Source organism: Mustela putorius, unplaced genomic scaffold (genome assembly GCF_011764305.1).
Source record: "Mustela putorius furo isolate JIRA1106 unplaced genomic scaffold, ASM1176430v1.1 tig00000135_pilon_pilon_pilon, whole genome shotgun sequence".
NCBI classification, from domain to species: Eukaryota; Metazoa; Chordata; class Mammalia; order Carnivora; family Mustelidae; genus Mustela; species Mustela putorius.
Genome location: NW_025421292.1, coordinates 6,006,467 through 6,027,425, shown reverse-complemented (window position 1 = coordinate 6,027,425; position 20,959 = coordinate 6,006,467). Strand labels below are relative to the sequence as shown.

At 41.1% G+C, this 20,959-nt stretch overlaps 1 protein-coding gene across 2 annotated transcripts in view; it reads left to right on the top strand.

Annotated features, from left to right (window-relative positions):
• Nucleotides 1-10,600: 10,600 nt before the first annotated feature.
• Nucleotides 10,601-20,959, top strand: part of CD109 (CD109 molecule) — a 136,360-nt gene continuing 126,001 nt past the window's right edge. Inside the window, exons 1-2 of one of the 2 annotated variants that reach the window (XM_045074786.1) lie at nt 10,601-11,000; nt 12,109-12,281. In XM_045074786.1, coding sequence (XP_044930721.1) covers nt 10,927-11,000; nt 12,109-12,281 — 247 coding nt within the window. In that variant the 5' untranslated portion in view covers nt 10,601-10,926. The remainder of the gene's footprint in view (nt 11,001-12,108; nt 12,282-20,959) is intronic. The other variant, XM_045074785.1, reaches the window with a different exon arrangement.

The following is a 20,959-nucleotide window of genomic DNA, read 5'->3' as shown; positions in this document are numbered from 1 at the left end:
ATAGATGGATTTTGTTTTTTTATCCATTCTGATACCCTGTGTCTTTTGACAGGGGCATTTAGCCCATTAACATTCAGGGTAACTATTGAGAGATATGAGTTTAGTGCCATTGTATTGCCTGTAAGGTGATTGTTACTGTATATGGTCTCTGTTCCTTTCTGATCTACCACTTGTAGGCTCTCTCTTTGATTAGAGGACCCCTTTGAATATTTCCTGTAGAGCTGGTTTGGTGTTTGCAAATTCTTTCAGTTTTTGTTTGTCCTGGAAGCTTTTAATCTCTCCTTCTATTTTCAATGATAGCCTAGCTGGATATAGTATTCTTGGCTGCATGTTTTTCTCGTTTAGTGCTCTGAAAATATCATGCCAGCTCTTTCTGGCCTGCCCGGTCTCTGGATAAGTCAGCTGCCAATCTAATATTTTTACCATTGTATGTTACAGACTTCTTTTCCCGGGCTGCTTTCAGGATTTTCTCTTTGTCACTGAGACTTGTAAATTTTACTATTAGGTGACGGGGTGTTGGCCTATTCTTATTGATTTTGAGGGGCGTTCTCTGAACCTCCTGAATTTTGATGCTCGTTCCCTTTGCCATATTGGGGAAATTCTCCCGAATAATTTTCTCCAGTATACCTTCTGCTCCCCTCTCTCTTTCTTCTTCTTCTGGAATCCCAATTATTCTAATGTTGTTTCGTCTTATGGTGTCACTTATCTCTCGAATTCTCCCCTCGTGGTCCAGTAGCTGTTTGTCCCTCTTTTGCTCAGCTTCTTTATTCTCTGTCATTTGGTGTTCTATATCACTAATTCTTTCTTCTGCCTCATTTATCCTAGCAGTGAGAGCCTCCATTTTTGATTGCACCTCATTAATAGCTTTTTTGATTTCAACTTGGTTAGATTTTAGTTCTTTTATTTCTCCAGAAAGGGCTTTTATATCTCTTGAGAGGGTTTCTCTAATATCTTCCATGCCTTTTTCGAGCCCGGCTAGAACCTTGAGAATTGTCATTCTGAACTCTAGATCTGACATATTACCAATGTCTGTATTGATTAGGTCCCTAGCCTTTGGTACTGCCTCTTGTTCTTTTTTTTTGTGTTGAATTTTTCCGTCTTGTCATTTTGTCCAGAGAAGGGTATATGAAGGGGCAAGTAAAATACTAAAAGGTTGGCAACAACCCCAGGAAAATATGCTTTAACCAAATTAGAAGAGATCCAAAATCGTGAGGGGGGAGAAAGGGGATAAAAAGAGGTTCAAAAAGGAAGAAAGAAAAAAAAAAAAAAAGAAAAAAGAAAAAAAAGAAAAGAAAAGAATTAAAAAAAAGAAAACACGTAAGAAAAATGTAAAAAAGAAAAAATATATATATTAGATAAACTAGTAAAAAATCGTTAAAAAAGAAAAAGTTAACAGTTAAAAAAAAATTTTATCCGAAGGCGAGAAAAAAAACAACAAAAAATGAAAAAGAAAAAAATTAAATTAACTGCAAGACTAAAAAAAAATCACAGGTAAAAAGCCATGAGTTCCGTGCTCGGCTTTCTCCTCTTCTGGAATTCTGCTGCTCTCCTTGGTATTGAAACCGCACTCCTTGGTAGGTGAACTTGGTCTCGGCTGGATTTCTTGTTGATCTTCTGGGGGAGGGGCCTGTTGTAGTGATTCTCAAGTGTCTTTGCCCCAGGCGGAATTACACCGCCCTACCAGGGGCCAGGGTGAGTAATCCGCTGGGGTTTGCTTTCAGGAGCTTTTGTTCCCTGAGCGCTTTCCGTAGAGTTCTGGAGGACGGGAATACAAATGGCGGCCTCCTGGTCTCCGGCCCGGAGGAGCCAAAAGCCCAGGGCCCCACTCCTCAGTGCGCCCTCAGAGAACAGCGCCCAGTTACTCCCGTCTGCCTGACTTCCGGCCGCTCTCCGAGCTCACCGAGCCTGCGACCGGTTCAAGGTAACACCGAGCTGCGAGCTTACTGTCGGCTCTGTCTCTGTAGCCGGCTTTCCCGTTCCAATACCCGCAAGCTCTGCGACACTCAGACACCCCCAATCCTTCTGTGACCCTGTAGGACCTGAGGCCACGCTGACCCCGCGTGGGCTTCGCTCCGGTTTAGCCTCTGGAGCGATGTCCCTCAGTGAAACAGACTTTTAAAAGTCCTGATTTTGTGTGCTGTTGCTCCGCCGCTTGCTGGGAGCCGGCCCCTCCCCCCGGGGTCTGTCTTCCCGTCGCTTTGGATTCACTTCTCCGCCGGTCCTACCTTTCAGAAAGTGGTTGTTTTTCTGTTTCCAGAATTGCTGTTCTTCTTGTCTTCGATCTGCCGATGGATTTTCAGGTGTTTGCAATCTTTAGATAAGCTATCTAGCTGATCTCCGGCTAGCTGAAGCAGTCTCAGCCTGCTACTTCTCCGCCATCTTGACTCCTCCTCCCCAGGAAGTAACTTTTAAACCGAGAATTTTCTTTCTTTGCATTTCTTGCTCGAGTCTCATCTTTCCATTGGCTCTCCGTCTCTTCAGTGAAGACTTTTGTAAGTATCTTCCTTAGGCTGTGGTAATTGGGGACACAAATTTTGGTCATAATCTTCATTTCCTCTGTGATAATATTTTTCTGATGAATTTTATTAGCTAGTTTTGTTTTAGCTTTTTCTTTTAAACTGATTTTTTTTTGTTTCCTTGTATAAATATTGTTTTGGTACAAATTTTTTTTTTAAGATTTTATTTATCTATTTGTCAGAGAGAGAGAGAGAGAGAGAGAGAGAAAATAGCAAGCACAAAGCAGGGGAAGCGGCAGGCAGGCGGAGAAACAGGTTCTCTGCTGAGTAGGAGCCTAGTGCGGAACCCTGGGATCATGACCTGAGTAGAAAGCAGATGCTTAACAGACTGAGCCTCCCAGGCATTCTCCCAAAATATTTTCATTATGATAAATTTCAAACATACACAGGAGTAGAGAGAAGAGTATAATGAATCCCTATGTACCCATCATTTAGCTGCAACAGTCATCAGCTCAAACCATATAAGTCCATCTTTGCCCCAACTGCTTGGCCCTTCCTGTATTATCATTTTTCATAGAAAAACACACATAACATAAAATTAACCATTTTAATCATTTCTAAGTGCAAAGTTCTTTGTCATTAAGTACATTCACACTGTTGTGCAACCAAGTACCACCATCCAACTCCAAAACCTTTCATCTTCCCACACTGAATCCCCCTAATCATTAAACAATAACTCTCCATTCCCCCCTCTCCTCAGCCCTTGGCAATCACCAGTGGAGTGTATTTTCTATCTCTATAAGCCTGACTGCACTAGGTACTTCATATAAATGGAATCATGTGCCATTTATCCTTTCATGACTTATTTCCCTGAGTTAGCATGATGTTTTCAAGGTCCCAACATGTAGCGTGAATTTCCTTCTTTTTTAAGGCCGCATTCTATATCATTGTAAGGATACACCACATTTTATTTTCCTTCCATTCGTCAGTGGACACTTGGCTTGCTTTCACCTTTTGGCTATTGTGAAAAATTCTTCTGTGAACAGGGGTGTAGAAGTTTTCTGTTTGAATCCCTGCTTTCAACTCTTTTGGGCATATACTCAGAAAGAGATTGTTAGATCATATGGTAATTCTGTGTTTATTTTATTTTTTTTTAGGAACTGCCATACTGTGTTCCACAGTGGCTGCACCATTTAATGTTCCTACCATCAATGCACAGAGGTTTCAACAGAGGTTTCTACACCCCTCTCTAATACTTGTTATTTTCTGCTTTGTTTTGTTTTTGTTTTTATAATTGCCATCCTAATGGGTCTGAATTGGTTCCTGTATGATTTTTGAAGCAAATCAGACCCAGATGTAGTATTTTATCCACAAATATTTCAGTCTGTCTTTCCATAAGATGAAGACCCTTTCAGAAAATAGAACTCCAATGTAAACGATTAGTAAAAATTCTTTCTTTATTTTTTTAAAAAGATTTTATTTATTTATTTGACAGAGAGAGATGACAAGCAGGCAGAGAGGCAGGCACAGAGGAGGAAGCAGGCTCCCTGCTGAGCAGAGAGTCCAATGCAGGGCTCGATCCCAGGACCGTGAGATCATGACCTGAGCTAAAGGCATCAGCCTAACCCACTGAGCCACCCACCCCAAAATTCTTTATTTTTTAAAAAGACTTATTTATTAACTCGAGAAAGAGAGAGAGAATTTAAAGGAGACTCCATGCCCAGTGCAGAGCCCAACTCAGGAATCCATCTCCTGACCCTGGGATCATGACCCGAGTGAAGGCAGATGCTTAACCAACTGAGCCACCTAGGCTCCCTGCTTTAATTGTCTTTTCTGTTCCTTTAAATGCATAGTTTCTTTCCATTCTTTTATTTTCCTTGCAATTTATTTGTTGAAGAAATTACATTGTTTGGTAATTTCCTGTGGTCTGGATTTTGTTAATACATCTGTGTGGTGCTTAATATGTTCCTTATATTTCTTTGCAAATTGGTAGTTGATTCTAGAAGCTTGATCTGATTCGTGTTCAGTTTTTTTGGCAAGACCACTTCTTAGGTGCTAGGGGTTCTTCTACTGGGAGACACAGTATCTGGATGTCTCCTTTTGTGATGCTAGCAGTCATTTATGATGAGTGTTTAGGTCTGCACGATCCATTGTGGTGACTATTAGTCACAGATCACTATTGACATTTAAACTGATTCAAATTAAATCAAATTAAAAATTCAGTTTCTCGGGGCGCCTGGGTGGCTCAGTGGTTTGGGCTGCTGCCTTCGGCTCGGGTCATGATCTCAGGGTCCTGGGATCGAGCCCCGCATCAGGCTCTCTGCTCCGCAGGAAGCCTGCTTCTCTCTCTCTCTCTCTGCCTGCCTCTCTGCCTACTTGTGATCTCTGTCTGTCAAATAAATAAATAAAATCTTAAAAAAAAAATTCAGTTTCTCAGTTGCACTAGCCACATGTCAACAATGCTCATAGTCTCTTTTTGCTCGTGGCTTTAGGGCAGATATAAAGTGTTTCTATCATCACAGAAAGTTCTCCTGGGAAGCACTGGTCTAGATCTGTTGATTAATTAAGGGCTGTGGTATGGTGTTATTCTAATTTAACATTCATTTTTACATTTATTAGCTGGAAAACTTCAATGAGGATTAATTTCTTCATATCTACTCTTTGGTCACCCAGTGGTACAGTTCATACAGGAAAAGCAGAATGAAGCTTAGTTTTTTCCCTTTAATGAGTTTGATTTTCTAAGTTATAAATCAATAAGCCATTCCTACATTGACATAATTAGGTAATTAATGTTTACTGCAGAGCCAACTGATGAGTTATGGCTATACTTCCTTTTTTATTCAGCATTCTTTCCCCCTGAGCATCTAATTCCCCTTCCCTTTTATTGCACTGCTTTACATTATTATAGTCTTCATCCTCTCCCCCCACCACGCAGTTTTCCATCATGTTTATCCACTCTATTAAATCCCTTTTTCCCCCTTGAGGGCTTATTCTTGGAATTCTTCTTCCTGTTGAAACTTCTTTCTTCATTGCTCTCTGAGGTTATATATATATATTTTTTCCTGATTCTTACATCTTTTGTCGTAGCTCTTTTTCACTGGTTTGCTAAGTACGTCCTCCTAAAGTGACTTCCTGTAAAAGAATTGTGGAAGGCAAAGTTCCTGAGCCATTCCATTTCTGAAAATATTTTTATTCTATGTTCACTCTTGTTTGATAGTTTGCTTGGATGTAGAGCTCTAATTTTAAATTCTGGGCTATCATACAGAAAGTTCAGGATAAGTCTCATTATTATTATTATTCTAAGGAATATTATTATTCCTTGTTAATTTCCGTATCATTCCTTGTTATCCAGTGGACAGGGAATTCCTCCTTCTGTTCTTGGGTTAAAAAAGATTCTCAGGGGATATTCTGGTGTTCTGTGCAGGAGTCTATCAAAATATTTCTCAAATAGATGATGAATGTAAGTTGACACTAATTTCATATATAATATCTCTGAAAAGTTACAGATTTGTGTAAAAATCAAATAATAAACTCTAGGATGTGGTATATGCTCTAAATCAAAAACTGATGTTTCTCCCAAAGGAAGCTTCACTGGTCTGAGAATAAAAGAGTGGAATAAGAGTAGTTCCTCTATTTTCTCTAGTGATCCACTACTGAAATTTTTGCTTACCATTCAAGAGCAGCACTGACCTCTGCTGATGCAGAGGTCTTGGTTTCCAAGACAGCAATGCTTCCAGGAGGACACACGGCAATGTTTCCATTCAACTGGCAGTTGAGATTGCCACCCGGCCACTTGGAGCTCCTCATGCCAGAGGATCAATAGCCAAAGAAGAGGTTACTCTATTGGCAGGAGTGAGTGAATGATCATGATTGTCAAGGGGTTGCCACTTCACAGCAAAAATAAGAAGTATTTCTGGAATGCAGAACATATACTAGGACATCTCTTAGTTCTTTCCCCAGGTTCTATGACTAAAGTCAATGGAAAACAACAATACAATACAGGGAGAACTGCTAATGGCCCACATCCTTCAAAATGAACGTCTGGGTCATCTCACCATACAAAGAACCATGCAAAGAACTGAGGGCAGAGAAATAGGTAGTGGAAGAAGGTAGTTATAAATACTGTCTACCTCCATGTGACTGGTAGCAGAAATGAGGACTGTACTGGTTATTTGCATTTCCTTCTTGTTTTGATATAAATACATTCGTGTACATTATTAACCAATATATTTTTCTCCCTGTCATTCTTCTACCATATGTGTTAATAGTAGTTAACCTTATACCTTGGTATTGAAGTTATAGGATCTCAAAAGGAGAATGTGATTCAGCTAGAAGAGGCATGAACAAAGTCCAAAGACAGAGGAATTTTGTAGCCCCTTTTGGAGAGAGGGTTAGGTTGTGTTTGGTTATATGAGGAAAAGTTGCATCATGCTAGGTGAAAGCATGATTTGTCTATTTTTTTCATTTTTTAAGTTAAATATGGTTTAAAAGGGTATATACAATGTCAATTTGATGAGGCACAAGTTTTGGTTGTTTTGTACTATGGCAACATATCTAAGATGGAGCTAAATGTCTCAGAATTTCCCTCTCTGTATGGTTCTGAGTTGGTGTTGGCCGCAAGAGACATTTTGTGTGAACTTGGAGGAGAGCAGTGAAGCAGAAGCTGTATTGCTTACTCTCTGAAGGTCAGTACAAGATGCCAGACAGGTGAGCCACTGGCCCTCATTGTTATTGATCTGCTAGCTCACTTTGTGGGTGTGGGGTGGCAATGAGGCCTGTGCTCCTCCAGTTCTTAGAAGATTTCCTCCTAGAGCTTTTCTGAATTCCGGGCGAGGTCCATATGCAGCTCCTGGTGAAAGATGCCAGCTTCTCTTGCAGATTACCCAAGACATCAGAGTTGGAGGTGGTAAGAGAGAGAGGGGTTCCAGTTCTTCCTCATGTTTCCTTTTTTTTGTCCACATTTAGCTGACCTTGGGAGACTTCAGGTTCTACACTAGATGCAGAGGCCATGGCTGGGTAGGATCAGTCTCTTACTGGTTCTGCTTTCTCATTGAACCACACCCTAAAGACAGGTCAGGAGGGAATGGGAACTGTGGAGTTCTTATGCCAAAGGCCATTCAGTTTTCATGGGAGGAACACACATAATTTTTTTAGTTTTAAAATTCATGAATTTTATGTAAAAGAGTTTCCAAGATGCTACCTTAAAATAGTACCGTTTCATTATTTTCTTCATAAATGAAAAAGATATTTATATTCATTATAGAAACCTTGGCAGATATAGGTAATCACCAGGATAGAGACAACATTTTGGTGAGCATCCTTCAACTCTTTCTTCCATGCATATATCTATAATGTATATGTATACATAAATACACTTTATTTTTATAAAAAGGGAATCATATTTAGGGGTTCTTGGGTGACTCAGATGGTTAAGCCTCTGCCTTCGGCTCTTGTTATGACCCAGGGTCCAGGGATCGAGCCCCATGTAGGGCTCCCTGCTCAGCGTGGAGTCTGCTTCTCCTTCTCCCTCTGCTCATGCTCTCTCTCTGTATCTCTCTGTCTCAAATGAATGAAAAAAAAAATTTTAAAAAAAAGGAAACATTTAAATTCTGTTTTAGAAAACAGATTCTCTACACTCCCAACAGCATATCATGAATATTTATTTCTAAATAATTAATCTCCAATTCAAGAACATAATTTTTAATTACTTCCTAGTATTCTATTGCATGGATATACCATAATTTATTTAACCCAATCTCTTATTGTCAACCTCAGACTATTTTCAATTTTTCTTTTTTTTTTAATGGCTCTTTTCTTTTCTTTTCTTTTCTTTTCTCCTCTTCCTCCTCCTCCTCCTCCTCTTCTTCTTCTTCTTCTTTTTAAAGATTTTATTTATTTATTTGTCAGAGAGAAAGAAAGCACAAGCAGGAGGAGCAGCACGCAGAGGGTGAAGTAAGCTCCCAGCCAAGCAAGGGGTCTGATGTGGAACTTGATCCCAGAATCCTGGGATCATGACCCCAGCCAAAGGCAGACACTTAACCGACTGAGCCACCCAGGTGTCCCATATTTTCAATTTTTCCTTTTTTTTTTAATAAATATTTTATTTATTATTTGACAGAGAGAGATCACAGGTAGGCAGAGAGGCTGGCAGAGAGAGAGAGAGAGAGAGAGAGAGAGAGAAGCAGGCTCCCTGCTGAGCAGAGAGCCCGACGTGGGACTCCATCCCAGGACCCCGAGACCATGACCTGAGCCGAAGGCAGCGGCTTAACCCACTGAGCCACCCAGGCGCCCCCGCCCCCATATTTTCAATTTTTCTTAATTAAGAAAAGACTGAGGGGCACTTGGCTGGCTCAGTTGGTAGAGCATCCAACTCTTAATCTCAGGGTTGTGAGTTTGAGCCTCATGTTGGGTATGGAGATCACTTAAGGAAATAAAAAAAATTTAAAAAACCCTCTGAGATGAACATTTTTACTAATCCTTTTAACACATTTTTATTGAGTACTGTATAGCAGGCATGTAGTAGCTTCATCTCTATGCAAATCTACTCGGCTAAATTTCTATATGGTTAAGTTTTTCAGCAAGTGTGTATTGTGAGAAGGAAGAAATAAAAAAGAGAGATACATCCAATTTAAGATCTGCACAGATTTAATTTTATAAAATAACTAGGTCATTCTAAACTGTTCTATAGGTCTTCTTGGAATGCAACATTCAGAGTCCCTCTTACGTTTGCTTGCCTCTAGAATAAACCTAAAGTTATTGCTGTGTCTCTGTGAAGCTTGAAAAGAATTTTCTGCATGATCTCAACTTCCCTTTTAAATCATAGTACCCCCAAATTGCCTGCACTTGAAGGCCTTCTGTGACCCCCTGTATACTGAAGTAAAGTACAATCTTAGCCCCTAACCCCAAAATAGTGTTTGCATTCCAACGTGATTATCGTACATGTTAGAGTTTGAGAAGCACTGGTTTAGACCTCCAGGCTTGGTTTACACTTGACCCTGTTCCTCCGCTTGAACAACAGAGGTAAGGAGACTGTATCAGCAGTGACAGCCATGTCAGGGATAGGATCTGTACCCAAGGATCCACTCAGACACTTTTCACTATCCTCAAACTCTGCCTGCACAGGAAGCCAGGCACTAAAGATAGGCTGCCTGAAAGAGCCATAAGGACTCTGCAAGCCATTCAGCAGGGTGAAAAAGGGTGGAACAGGAAAGGGAGGAAAGCAAGTTCCTGGATTCCAAAAACCACAGTTTGTCTAGGTGCTACTTTCTCCCGTATTTAGCACATAGCTTTGTCATGTGACATCCCTTCGCTGACCTCTTTTCCTTGTGCATTTTGCCCCACACGAAAAAGTCACCATCTAAAATTTTTCTCCACGAATTAGAAACTTTAAGTTGTCAAGGACTGAATGTGCCTGTTCTCCAACAGTTTTTGGCAGTTCTCTGCTTTTATGGTGTAGTCATGGTGAAACCTGAGTCATCTGAAGATGGTGCCAGTGCCAAAGAACTGGAGAAGGAGCTGTTGACAAGCCAGGGTGGTGAGGAGCTGGGGAAGATCCGTAACTGCTGCACTGCGGCTCCCGTCCCGCTGGGACAGGAGAGCCACCCCAGTCCTAATTGTTTTTCTACAAATTGCTCCCAGCTTTACAGACTTAATGAATACCGTCCGGAGGAAACGTGTTTAGAGACAGCCCAAATTATAAAGCATCACCCTAGATAATTGTTCATCGCAGTTCCAAGTAGCAACACCGAACTGTTGAGTGTGCCAGAATTCCTTTCTTGCCTTTTTTTTTTTTTTTTTTTTCTCAACTGAGAAACCACAACATTTTCCTGGAGAGGCAAACGAAATACCTTAATCTGCGTTTTAAGTAAAAACAGTTTTTCTCCTGTCTTTTCATATACATTAAACGACTCGCCAGAAAATACCTCGGTTTGGCCTCTGTGTGTGTGCATATGTGTGTGTTTGCCATTTCTCTAAAATTATGACTCACAGTCTGGGGGACAATGATTGATTTTTCCCCCACTTCACATAGCTGCTCTGAATTTCTCCTCACAAGGATGGGCCTGTTTATTCACTCCGGGCATCGCTGGTAGAACGCTAGTGTAAACAGCCCGGCAACCCGGTGGGCTGGGGAAGTGGGCGGCGCGTGTTCTCCGCGGGGAGCAGGGATGCCGGGGCCGGGCCGGGCTCCCCCGCATTTAGAGACCGCTCTCTGACCCCCCCACCCCCCACCGGGATTTTCGATGCCGGCGGGAGCCGCGAGAAGCGCCATTGTGATGCCGGTGGGAGGGGTGGAGCCACCCAGCCCTGTCTCAATTTAGACTTCTCACTCCGCTTTTAGGCGCGCCCATTTCAGATTGCTAAACTCCAGAGTCAGGGGGAAAAAAAAGCGGGGAGGAGGTGGAAAGCCACACCCCGCGGCGCCCGCGAATTTCCCCAGGAGCCGACGGTGGCCCAGGCAGACGCGGCCGAGATGCGGGGCTGGGGGCTCCTGACCGCCGCCCACCTCGTGTGCGTGTGGACCTCGGTGCTGGCCGCGGCCCCCGGGTAGGAGCGCGGGCGCGGGCGCGGGTGCGGGTGCGGGTGCGGGCGGCCCGGCGGGCGGAGGGGGCGGCGGCTGTGCGGCCGCGGCCGCGGGTGGAAAGCGGCCCCGGGGCAGCACAGCGCAGCGGGGCACCGGCCGGGAGGGTAGACCGGCTGTCGCTGCAGCTGGGTTCTCCGCGGGACAGTGACTTTCTCCACCCGTGCAAGTTGTTGCAGTGTCTTCTGGCCGTAGCGACTTTCTAGGGAGTCGAGTTAGTTCTAGTACACGTTGCCTCTGCCTTTCCCTCAACATTCCCCCCACCTCCCCCGCAAAGATCGTGCTTTTTTTCCCCCCAAGGCTTGTGATGTGTTTTTCCTCTCCGAGGTCTCTCAGCGGCGGCGTTGGCAAGGTGTGGCTGAGGCGAAGTGGTTCCGCTGCAGACACCGTAGGAAGATAGCTAATGAGACACCCACATTAATGGAAAGTGCCCCATCCTACGGTTTTTTGAAGCTGAGCCTTTTTTAACCCTCGGCTGGTGCAGAGAAAGTGCTGTTTTTGCTGACTTTTATGCACTGCTACACCTGGACGTTTTACCACTGGTCGGTTAATTTCTGATGGTATATTTCAGTCAGTGGTATTTGTTAGGTGATGTTTTCTGGGGCAGATGCCCATGGATGAAGGTTTGAATAAAAACCGCAAAATTGTGTGTGTGTGTGTGTGTGTGTGTGTGTTTAAGCCAAGAAAAAAAAAAATCATGCTGGGATAAGGTTGTCTGTAAAGGAGAAGTTTAGAAGCTTGTACGTTGCCAATAACTTCTGCCTGCGTCAGCGTAAGCCATCCACACAGGCTCATCCTGCGCTGTCTGTGGTTTATAAAATGGAAATAATAACACATGCTCTCCTCTAGTGGTGCAGGAATTACTGTATTAAGGTTGACTTATGGGAATTCTTGTTTCAGAAGGGTTTCAGTGCAGTTGTTAAATGGAGCAGTGGGGCCATGTTGGAATAATTGGAACAATTGCAGTTGGCGCAGTATGAAGTCTATTTCACTATCTGTGGAATTTGAGCATTGGAAAAGAATGGAGATGTAAAGATAAGAAACTGTGTTTTTCTCTTCTTGGGAACTCTTTAGGCCTAGGTTTCTGGTGACGGCCCCAGGGATTGTCAGGCCTGGAGGAAATGTAACCATCGGGGTTGATCTTCTGGAACACAGCCCCCCCCAGGTCACTGTGAAGGCAGAGTTGGTCAAGATGGCAGCCAACCTCACGGTCTCTGTCCTGGAAGCAGAAGGAGTTTTTGAAAAAGGTAAGATAAACAGCATGAAGTCTTACCCTTCTGTAGTAGTAACTGCGGTATATTAATAGAGCCATGGGTTAGGTAGGGTAACAGAGAAACCCCAGAGTCGCAGTGTTTCATGTAGTACGCTTTTAATTTTTGCTCATGGAGAGTCCAAAATGGTGTTCCCGGATACTTTCCCAACTGGAGATGCACAGACCCAGGTTCCTTCCACTTTGTGGCTCCCTCATCATCAACATGTGGCTTCCACATTTGCAGGGGAGGAGCATGGAATTCTCATGTGGGAGGTTTTTATAGGATAGACCTAGAGGAGGCTCATATCACTTCTGTTCCTCTTCTGATGGCCACATTTAGCTGCAAAGGGGACTGGGAAATGTAGGCCAGTGACAGCCCAGAGGGGGAAATGGGTAAGGTTAACAGGCTGAGGCAAAATCATATTTATATATAGTTTACATAAACCATATGTAACCATGTTTTTTTTATATTTATTGAGTGCTAAGGATTTTATTAAGTAGGCTTGTGGAAAGGAAAAGAGCTACACAGTGTTAAAAGTTCAGTATTATGGAATATTTCTTAATTTTTAAAGTACAGGAAAAAAATGATGTAAATGTGGAAGTCATTGTAAAAGAACCCACATCTCTTAAATTTGGATTCAAATCTGGTTTAGGATTAAATTGGGTCAATGAATGTCTTCTTTTTTAATATGGAGGGAAAAATAATTTTGGGGGTAAATACTTAAGCCTTTTTCCATTAAAATAAACATTTATTATATTTTTTTCTCTAATTGAAAGAGTAGTGTATACTCAGTGATTACATCCTTGGAAGTAAAGGAAATAAACCCAAATCACCCATAATCCTACTTCCTAACTATAAACACAGTTAACTAGAAGCATGTTTAGATGTTTCATCAGAGGGCAGAGATTGTGGCATAAATGCCTACAGTGTTAAGAGTTATCTTAAAAAATTAATGTAAGAGCACATAATGAAAGGTGGAAGAGATTACACAATAGTTCATCTTCTAAATGTTTATCCTCTACTAACATAAATTAACACCATCATGAAAAAAGTTAAAATCAAATTTTATCTGTATCTGTGGTTTTTTTTTTTTGTTGTTGTTTGTTTGTTTTTTTTCTTCCCACTGGAGGTTGACTGACTAGGAGAGTAAAGTTTGGGATGGAAGTTAAGAAGAGTTCATGCGTATGGGAGCCAAGCCTCTTTGTCTTTCCTAGGAGTTATGTCAGGAAAGTTAGAGGCCTTGTTTCCCTGAAGAGGAAATGTAGCTTAGTGCTTAAGACCTGAGATTGTCCTAGCACCGGTTGTATGATCGTGTGCAGTTAGCTGACTGTTCTGAGCCTCGGTTTCCTCACCTGTAAAGTGAGGATAACGAAACTTACATTCCAGAGCAGGTATAAAGTGAACGTTAGTATTCCAGCCTATGTGGAATTCAACACCTGCTGTTAGTATTTTCCATAATCATACTGAAGAAGAACATGCAGGATGTATTATTTCCTTTTATATGAGAATAGACTTCTGTTTTTGGTATTGAACTATTATTTCTGAAAATGAATGAATGAATCCTGGTTTTACAATGATGGCTAAAGAAAATACTGAAATACTAAGTTCGAGCAGACATTACTTAATGTAGTTGCACAGTCATTATTTATCCACTAAGAGTTGTCATTTTGGCTCTACTAGTGCAGTAGTTTTACTGCGTTGCAGAGGTCCAGAATAACATGGCGGATTTTGATAAATATTTGGGCTTTGCTCCGATGTTTGTATACTCTTATTTTAGAATTTCTACTGCATTATCTTTCTGTAATCTCCTTTATCAGTCTCTTCTTTTTTCTGCAAATAGTACCAACACTGTTGAGGGAGATGGGGAGGACTCTGGCTCATTTTAAAACTTTTTTCTTAGATTTATCTTTTGAGAAGAGAGGTGGTCCCATGTCTCTAGGAAGTCTAAAATGCTCAAGACTGGGTCAGACGACACTATCCTGAGGGCAGCATGAATCTTTGAAAAAGAGAGAGAGAAAATGTGTTTCTTCTAGAGGCTGTTTTCTGACTCTGCTGACATAGAGTTTCATTGAAAATACCATTTCTGGGAGCACTCTCTCCCTTGCAAAGGAGAATGTTACTCCGTTATCAGAGGCTGTGAGTCATTGTTCTCAAAGCAGATGCTTCCTGTAATGTTAGGACTCAAGGACCAAGACACTTTTTTTTTTTAAATCTAACTTCTCCAGTGGCAGCAATATGTAGACAAATGAGCATTTTAAATCAATGGGTCTTCTAAATCCAGAGATCCTCCTAGGATCCGTTTTTTTTTTTTTTCCTCCCTTGCCACATAAACACAAACAAATAAATACATTTTAGGTCTGATTATGTCATTACTTTTTTATGAGGGCCTCCAAGAAAAGGTTGCTTCTAATAAAGATTCATCATCCAGTAGAGCTGGGTAAAGAGAGGTATTATTTCTAAGCGGCTGTTTCTAACAGTCTGTTTTAGAAATTCCTGGGGGCAGAGCAGTGTTTCACCATAACCAGAATGCATTGGTAGCTTAGTTTGTGTCAGAAATATACTTTAAAAAAGGAATGGGTGAAATTGGTGAAGGGGATTAAGAGTGCACTTATCTTTATGAGCACAGAGTAATATATGAAATTGTTGAGCCATTATATTGTACACCTGAAACTAGTATAACACTGTGTGTTAATTACACTGGAATTCAAATAAAAAATGAAAAGAGATAAATGAATTAAAAAAAGAAAGAAGACAGAAAAGTTTGGCTTGTCCTCAAGGAAGAGTTCATTTATTTATTTGAAAGATATAAGGAAGATTTTATTTACATTTCCATCCGTGAGGCCAGCAGCATTGATTACATTATAGTTTATTAATTTTTATTATTTATTTATTTACTTATTTGTGTATTTTAAATTTTAAATTTTTAAATTGACTTATAATGTATTATTTGCCCCAGGGGAGTTTATTCATTTTTAAATACGTTTCTCCACTTATTGGGGATCAATTATGAGTTTTCTTGGGTGAACGGCAGCCCTTTAGAAAAGTGTTTCTACTAGACTTTGTGGCAATCTGTCAAGGTATATTAATGCCTCTTCAGTGGAGAGATTCAGACACAGAAGTGTGCTTGCCATTATCACCACCAATATCTTCACCCTCATCGCCACCATCACCACCAGCACCTTTATACTGAACAGAGCTAGGTTCAGAGTCTTCTGTCACATAAAATAGTTAAGTGGACCTAATTAACAAAACATGGTAAAAGTTCAGCAGGTAGAAATTACTAGAGGAAAGATGATGGAGTCACTTTTGAAATCAAATCAGATTTGAAGTCAAATCAGACTGCATGTTGGGTGGAGAGTGAGTCTGTTCCTTTATGTCTTTTTTTCTTGGTTTTTATCTTTTCCATTAGTGAGAGGTTGCTCTGGAGTTCCATGCCAGATCAAGAAAAAAAGTTGAAGAATGTTTGAATTCATGGGTCATAAATGGGAATTATCTTCTCATCTGTGAAGCCATATGGAATGATTGAATTATTTTTAACGTCCTTGAAATTGTTATTTCTGCCTTATGCCCTCCTCTTTCTACAATCTGAAATGTTCTTGTGTAAACTTTCAGTGTTTCTCTTGAGTGAGAATATGAACTCACCCTTTCCCCTCATTAATGAATTCATTGTCGGTGGTTCACGTAAACCTGATTTAAGAAAAAACCCTAAACAAAATGTCAGCGGAGGCCGTGGGTGCTCTGCAGGGCATCTTGTGGTTGAGTGCCTGCTGGTTGGGATGCATTGTTTAATTATTTATTGGGCCAGGCCTACTTCCATCTTCCCACTGATGCATTGGCATGAGGCATACTCTATGAGGGCGTGTGTCTATGTCCTTTAGTAATTGCTTTTTCTTTTGCTCTAAAATCTTGGAGATTCAAAAAGTTTAACTTTTTAAGAGTTAAAAATTCTTCTTTGTCCTTTATTGTCTTTCTTTCCCACATTGACAAGGGGGTATTTTATTTTCCATCTTGATCCAGTAAGGGTGGGAAATCAATGCTTCTTAAGTTTGAGCTATTATCTGAAAGACTTAAAAAAATCATCCAGTTCAGTTCAGATGGCTTTCTGGTGGAAACAAAGCTCTGGAACATACGTTTCATGGCTTGTAGATCAAAATCAGTCCCGTGGTTTTTACGAGAGTAGATTAATTACTGTAGTGTGTGGGCAGATCTCCCAGGACAGGTTTTCACAGGCAGCTTTGTCAGGAGAGCTAAGTCTGAACTTGTAGGTATGTGAGAATTATTTTTAAAGGGTGTGGACTCTTCATTCACATGTCTTTGGTATTGTGATATCTATCTATCTATCTGAAAGATAAAGGACCACAGTGTAGTCATGAAGCCAGGCTACCTGAGAGTCCATTAGTGGTTGTATGGTTGTGGGCAGTCATGATCTCACCGGGCTTCAGTTTTATTACCTGGAGAATAGTGGTTCCTGCCTTATGCAATTACAAGGCTATTGTACAGATTGAGTGAGGTAACATGTTGAAAGCACTTAACACATAGGAATTATTCAAGAAGAGGATAGCTGTTGTTACCCTGTTGTTATTAGCTATTGTTATTAGAAAAGAATAGCAACAATCATGACCGAGGCAGTTATTAATCATCAGTTGGTGTGATCTTGAAGTGGGAACCCTGTAAAAGGCACATCACTAGGAGGGGCCGGGAAAGGGATTTAACATATTAAATATTGAATTTCCTTATAGTGCCAGGGACTTAATGCACAATTCTTAACGTCAATAAGCTTGTGAGGAAGGCACTATTATCTTCATTTTAGAGATGAAGAAACTGAGGCTAAGAGAGAAAAAAAATAACTTTCCAGAGTTAACAAGCTAAATAGTGAAGCCTGCATTTGAAGTTGGTTCTGTTGGTTCCGAATTTGAAGGTTGAGATTGGATGGAAGAGTATGACATAGTTTTTGTTTGTCTTACTTTGGGATATTGATACAATGTTCTATCAGTCATCTTCCTATAAAATTATCATCACATTTACTTGGGGTGATGTAGTCCTGGATCTAACGAAATCCAGTCTGGATCTGAAGAATCACAATGCAGTGCTAGCTCTCTACCCACTTTCCTTGGAGCTTTATAGAATGCAGGATCTGGACAGGACCTCAGAGATAAGCCAATTCAGTCACCTAATTTATGTCCAAGGAGACCGAGGCCTGGTGTTTGATGATTTGCCCAAGGTGAAATCACTTATTGGTAGCAGAGCTGAAGACCTCACACATCCCTAAGTTTGTAGGCCAGTGCTATTTCCACTCTAGGAAATTTTCCTAACATATGGAGAACTGTGTGTAAGACCTTAGGATATATTTGCAAATGTTGATTTTTCTGATATGGAAGAAAATAAGGCTAACTAAGGAGTTTTAAAATGCTTACCTGCATATTCGTGCAAGTTTCTTATTTCAGCTCAAGGTGGAGTTGCTCTTTATGGACTAATGATTCTGCATGGAGTGGGGGCTGGGCGAGGAGCCTCATGGATCTTTCTAACGCTAAATCCTGTTTCTGGGTTTTTCACTGTGTGAGTTGTGCTTATGAACAGCACAGACTCAGGGTGCCTGGCTGGCTCAGTTGGGGAGCATGCAACTCTTGATCTCGGGGTTGTGGGTTCGAGCCCTTCATTGGGTGTAGAATTGGCTAAAAGTAAAATCTTAAAAAAAAATGCCAGGGCCACCCCTTTAAGACATGGGTAAGGTCTAGAAATCTACATTTGTTTCAAGCAGTCATCACAAGTGATTCTTAGCCACATTAAAATGAAAACGACTGCTTTTTACTATCTCATGAATGGCTCCTGACCAAGTGTTGGAAAGCCTGAGAATGGGAGGCGTGCCTTTGCACGTCTGTGGTGATTCATGGTAGCTGAGCCAAGTCCCCTCCCAGACTTCTGTATTGGCTTTCAAGCATCCCCCAACTCTAAGCATGGGTGTTCGTTTTAAGCAATGGAGAATCCTATTTTGGGGTTTGATTTATGAATCAGTGATTGAGTGAAGCTGAAAGAAAACTTACTGATTCTTTAAACTCCAAGTTAAAACATGTGCTGCTCCTTTTCTAACACAAAATGAGTCACTGTCCCAGTGACTCACTGAGGGGTTGTGGTGGAAATAGAAATCAGATCCTGTAAGAATTCGGGCTGGGTTACCGTTTGATCCTTTATGTTGCCAAGAGGGCTTTACAATGCTACAACTAGTTGTTTGCCCAATGACATTTTCCTCCACTAATTTATTATTTCCTGATTATTTGTTGTATGTGATTGTGGATGAATGGGGGCAGGTGGGGAATAAGAGAAAGGAAGGGTTAGAAAAGTTTCAGAGGTTCTAGAAGGATAATATATATTTTAAAGTGCAGAAGGTCTGACTTTTTATTTCTTGTTTTTATATAAGAATTCAGTGTGGTTTGTAAATAGTGCTTCTTGTGTATGACCTTGTGCTTGGTGGTGTTACCTTTTACATCCAGAGTTATACAAATGTCCATTCATACGTGTTCCACTCCTGCTGATATATTTGGCATTTAGTGGGAACAGTCATTTCACATACTAGGGGAGGGAAGGGTGTGCCCGGAGGAAAGAGCTGACGGCTGGGAGTGGCAGCCATGGGGGGATAGAGGTTTGTGTGTCTGTTTTTTGAAAAGATGCTACATTCTGCTTTAGATATAAATTTGGGGAGACATCCAGGTGGAGATGTACAGCAGATAGTTTTGAAATTGTAGCTAGGGAGAGAGTCTAAAGCATTGTTTTCACACAAGCAGACAATTCTTGGAGTCTTGGTGGGAATCCATAAGATGTATAAGAGAGACAAAACTTACTGGAACAATACTGGTGACAGAAGCTTGGAAGAAGGAAAAGAAATCAGTGAAATGGATGAATGATGAGCGGCCAGAGACAGGGATAGGTTGAAGATGGTGAGATGTTTCAGAAGCCAAGGGAAGAAAGTTGTAAGAAGGAAAGTTTTGATAGAGCTGAGTGTCCCAGAGGGACAGAGAAGAGAAGAGGAAGACAGAGAAAAGGACATTGGGTATCCTTAAGTGAATGGTTTTAAGTTGAACGTTGGGACCAAAAGCCAAGTTTAGGGAATAAATGGGTAATGAGAAAATATAAGAGTGTAGACTACACTTTACTGAAATTTGATAGTTGAGAGAGGTAGATATTTCTTAAAATGCCCAGTAGAGAGGTAAAAGTCGTTGGCGCAAAAGAAGGGGGTGGATAATTCATGGATAAGAAGTCCTAGGATCAGGATTAGGAGCACAGGTAAGTGGATTAATCCTTAAAACAAACAAACTTGTACTTTTTGTTTTGATGCAAGAAAGAGACTGAAGAGAATGAATAAAGGAAGAAATATTTTGAGGTATGGGCTTGCAATGAGGAATAAAATTGGAATACAGTTTCAGGAAAAGTTTGCAATAGTTATTTACCTGCCTCTAAATTTTACGCATTTGGTCATCTCTTCATAGGGAGTGGGGATATACATAATAAGTAGTAGCCCATTGGAAAGAGAAACACAGAATGGAGATACTCCCTTGTGGTATCCAAATGGATCCCTGCTGGTTTGTGGGATGTTGGAATGCAAGGGCGGATACTTGTATTGGTATCAAGGAAAGGAACACAGGAGAATAGAGAAGAGAAAGGGGCATTGGTTGTGGTAGTGTGCTTCCACTTGAAGCTTGAAGGGATTGGGTAGTTACTTTATTATTGCCATGGGATTGTCAGCATGAGTAGGAAGTGGAATTGTAATTTATTATCTCTTGGCCTGGGCTAAGGTGATCATCAGATCAAAGGTGCAATGACAAAACTTGAGGAGAAGGAAATTATAGTGGGTTCTGGTCTTACTCTGTCTTTTCTACTCTTCATTTCTCTTAGGAAAATTCCATGACTTGACTTTCTTTCTTTGCAAGGGTGAGGGTGAAATTGGCCAAAGAAAATTTGGTGGAGGGAGTTCGGTGGGGAGTAGTGGGGAGGTCCTTGGGTCTTTAGTTTTGAAGAAGTGACTCATGAATTACTCTAAAAACCAAAATGGTAAAGAGCTTAGAAATAAATGGAGTTATATTCTCTTAGGAGTACTTGGTAGCTTCCTTTTGGCAGGGCGATGCTGGGAATTTACATTTATGGAAATGTAGATGGCAGAAATGATTTAGTATTATAAATGTAAATTTTGCTGTAATCTTGTTAAATCTTCTCAGAAATGTAGTTGAGACAGGGCATTATTATTTTGAGAATTCCAAATATTTATTAGGCATCAAATTATATATGGCACAATATTGGGTGGCATAAATATTGGGCTCTTCATGGGGATGCAAAGTAAGTTTCTTTTCATTTGCCATCTCAAGTTGATGGTAGAGGCTGCTTGGAGTGCTCTGTTGATGGTGTCAAGGTGAAGTCCGAGGTTTACCAGAACAGAGAGTAGATGGATTAGCTGTGTCTGCCATGGGCGTGGGGCTGGGGAGAGTTTTATGAATGCTGTAAAGACGGCTGTTGGGTGGAAGAGGGATGGACTTCTACAGGCCTACATGGGGCTTGAGGTAATCACAACATGGATGAGAGAGAAAAGGTAGAAGAATGGGTGTGTTCAAATACTACTGTGAGGGGCGCCTGGGTGGCTCAGTGGGTTAAGCCGCTGCCTTCGGCTCAGGTCATGATCTCAGGGT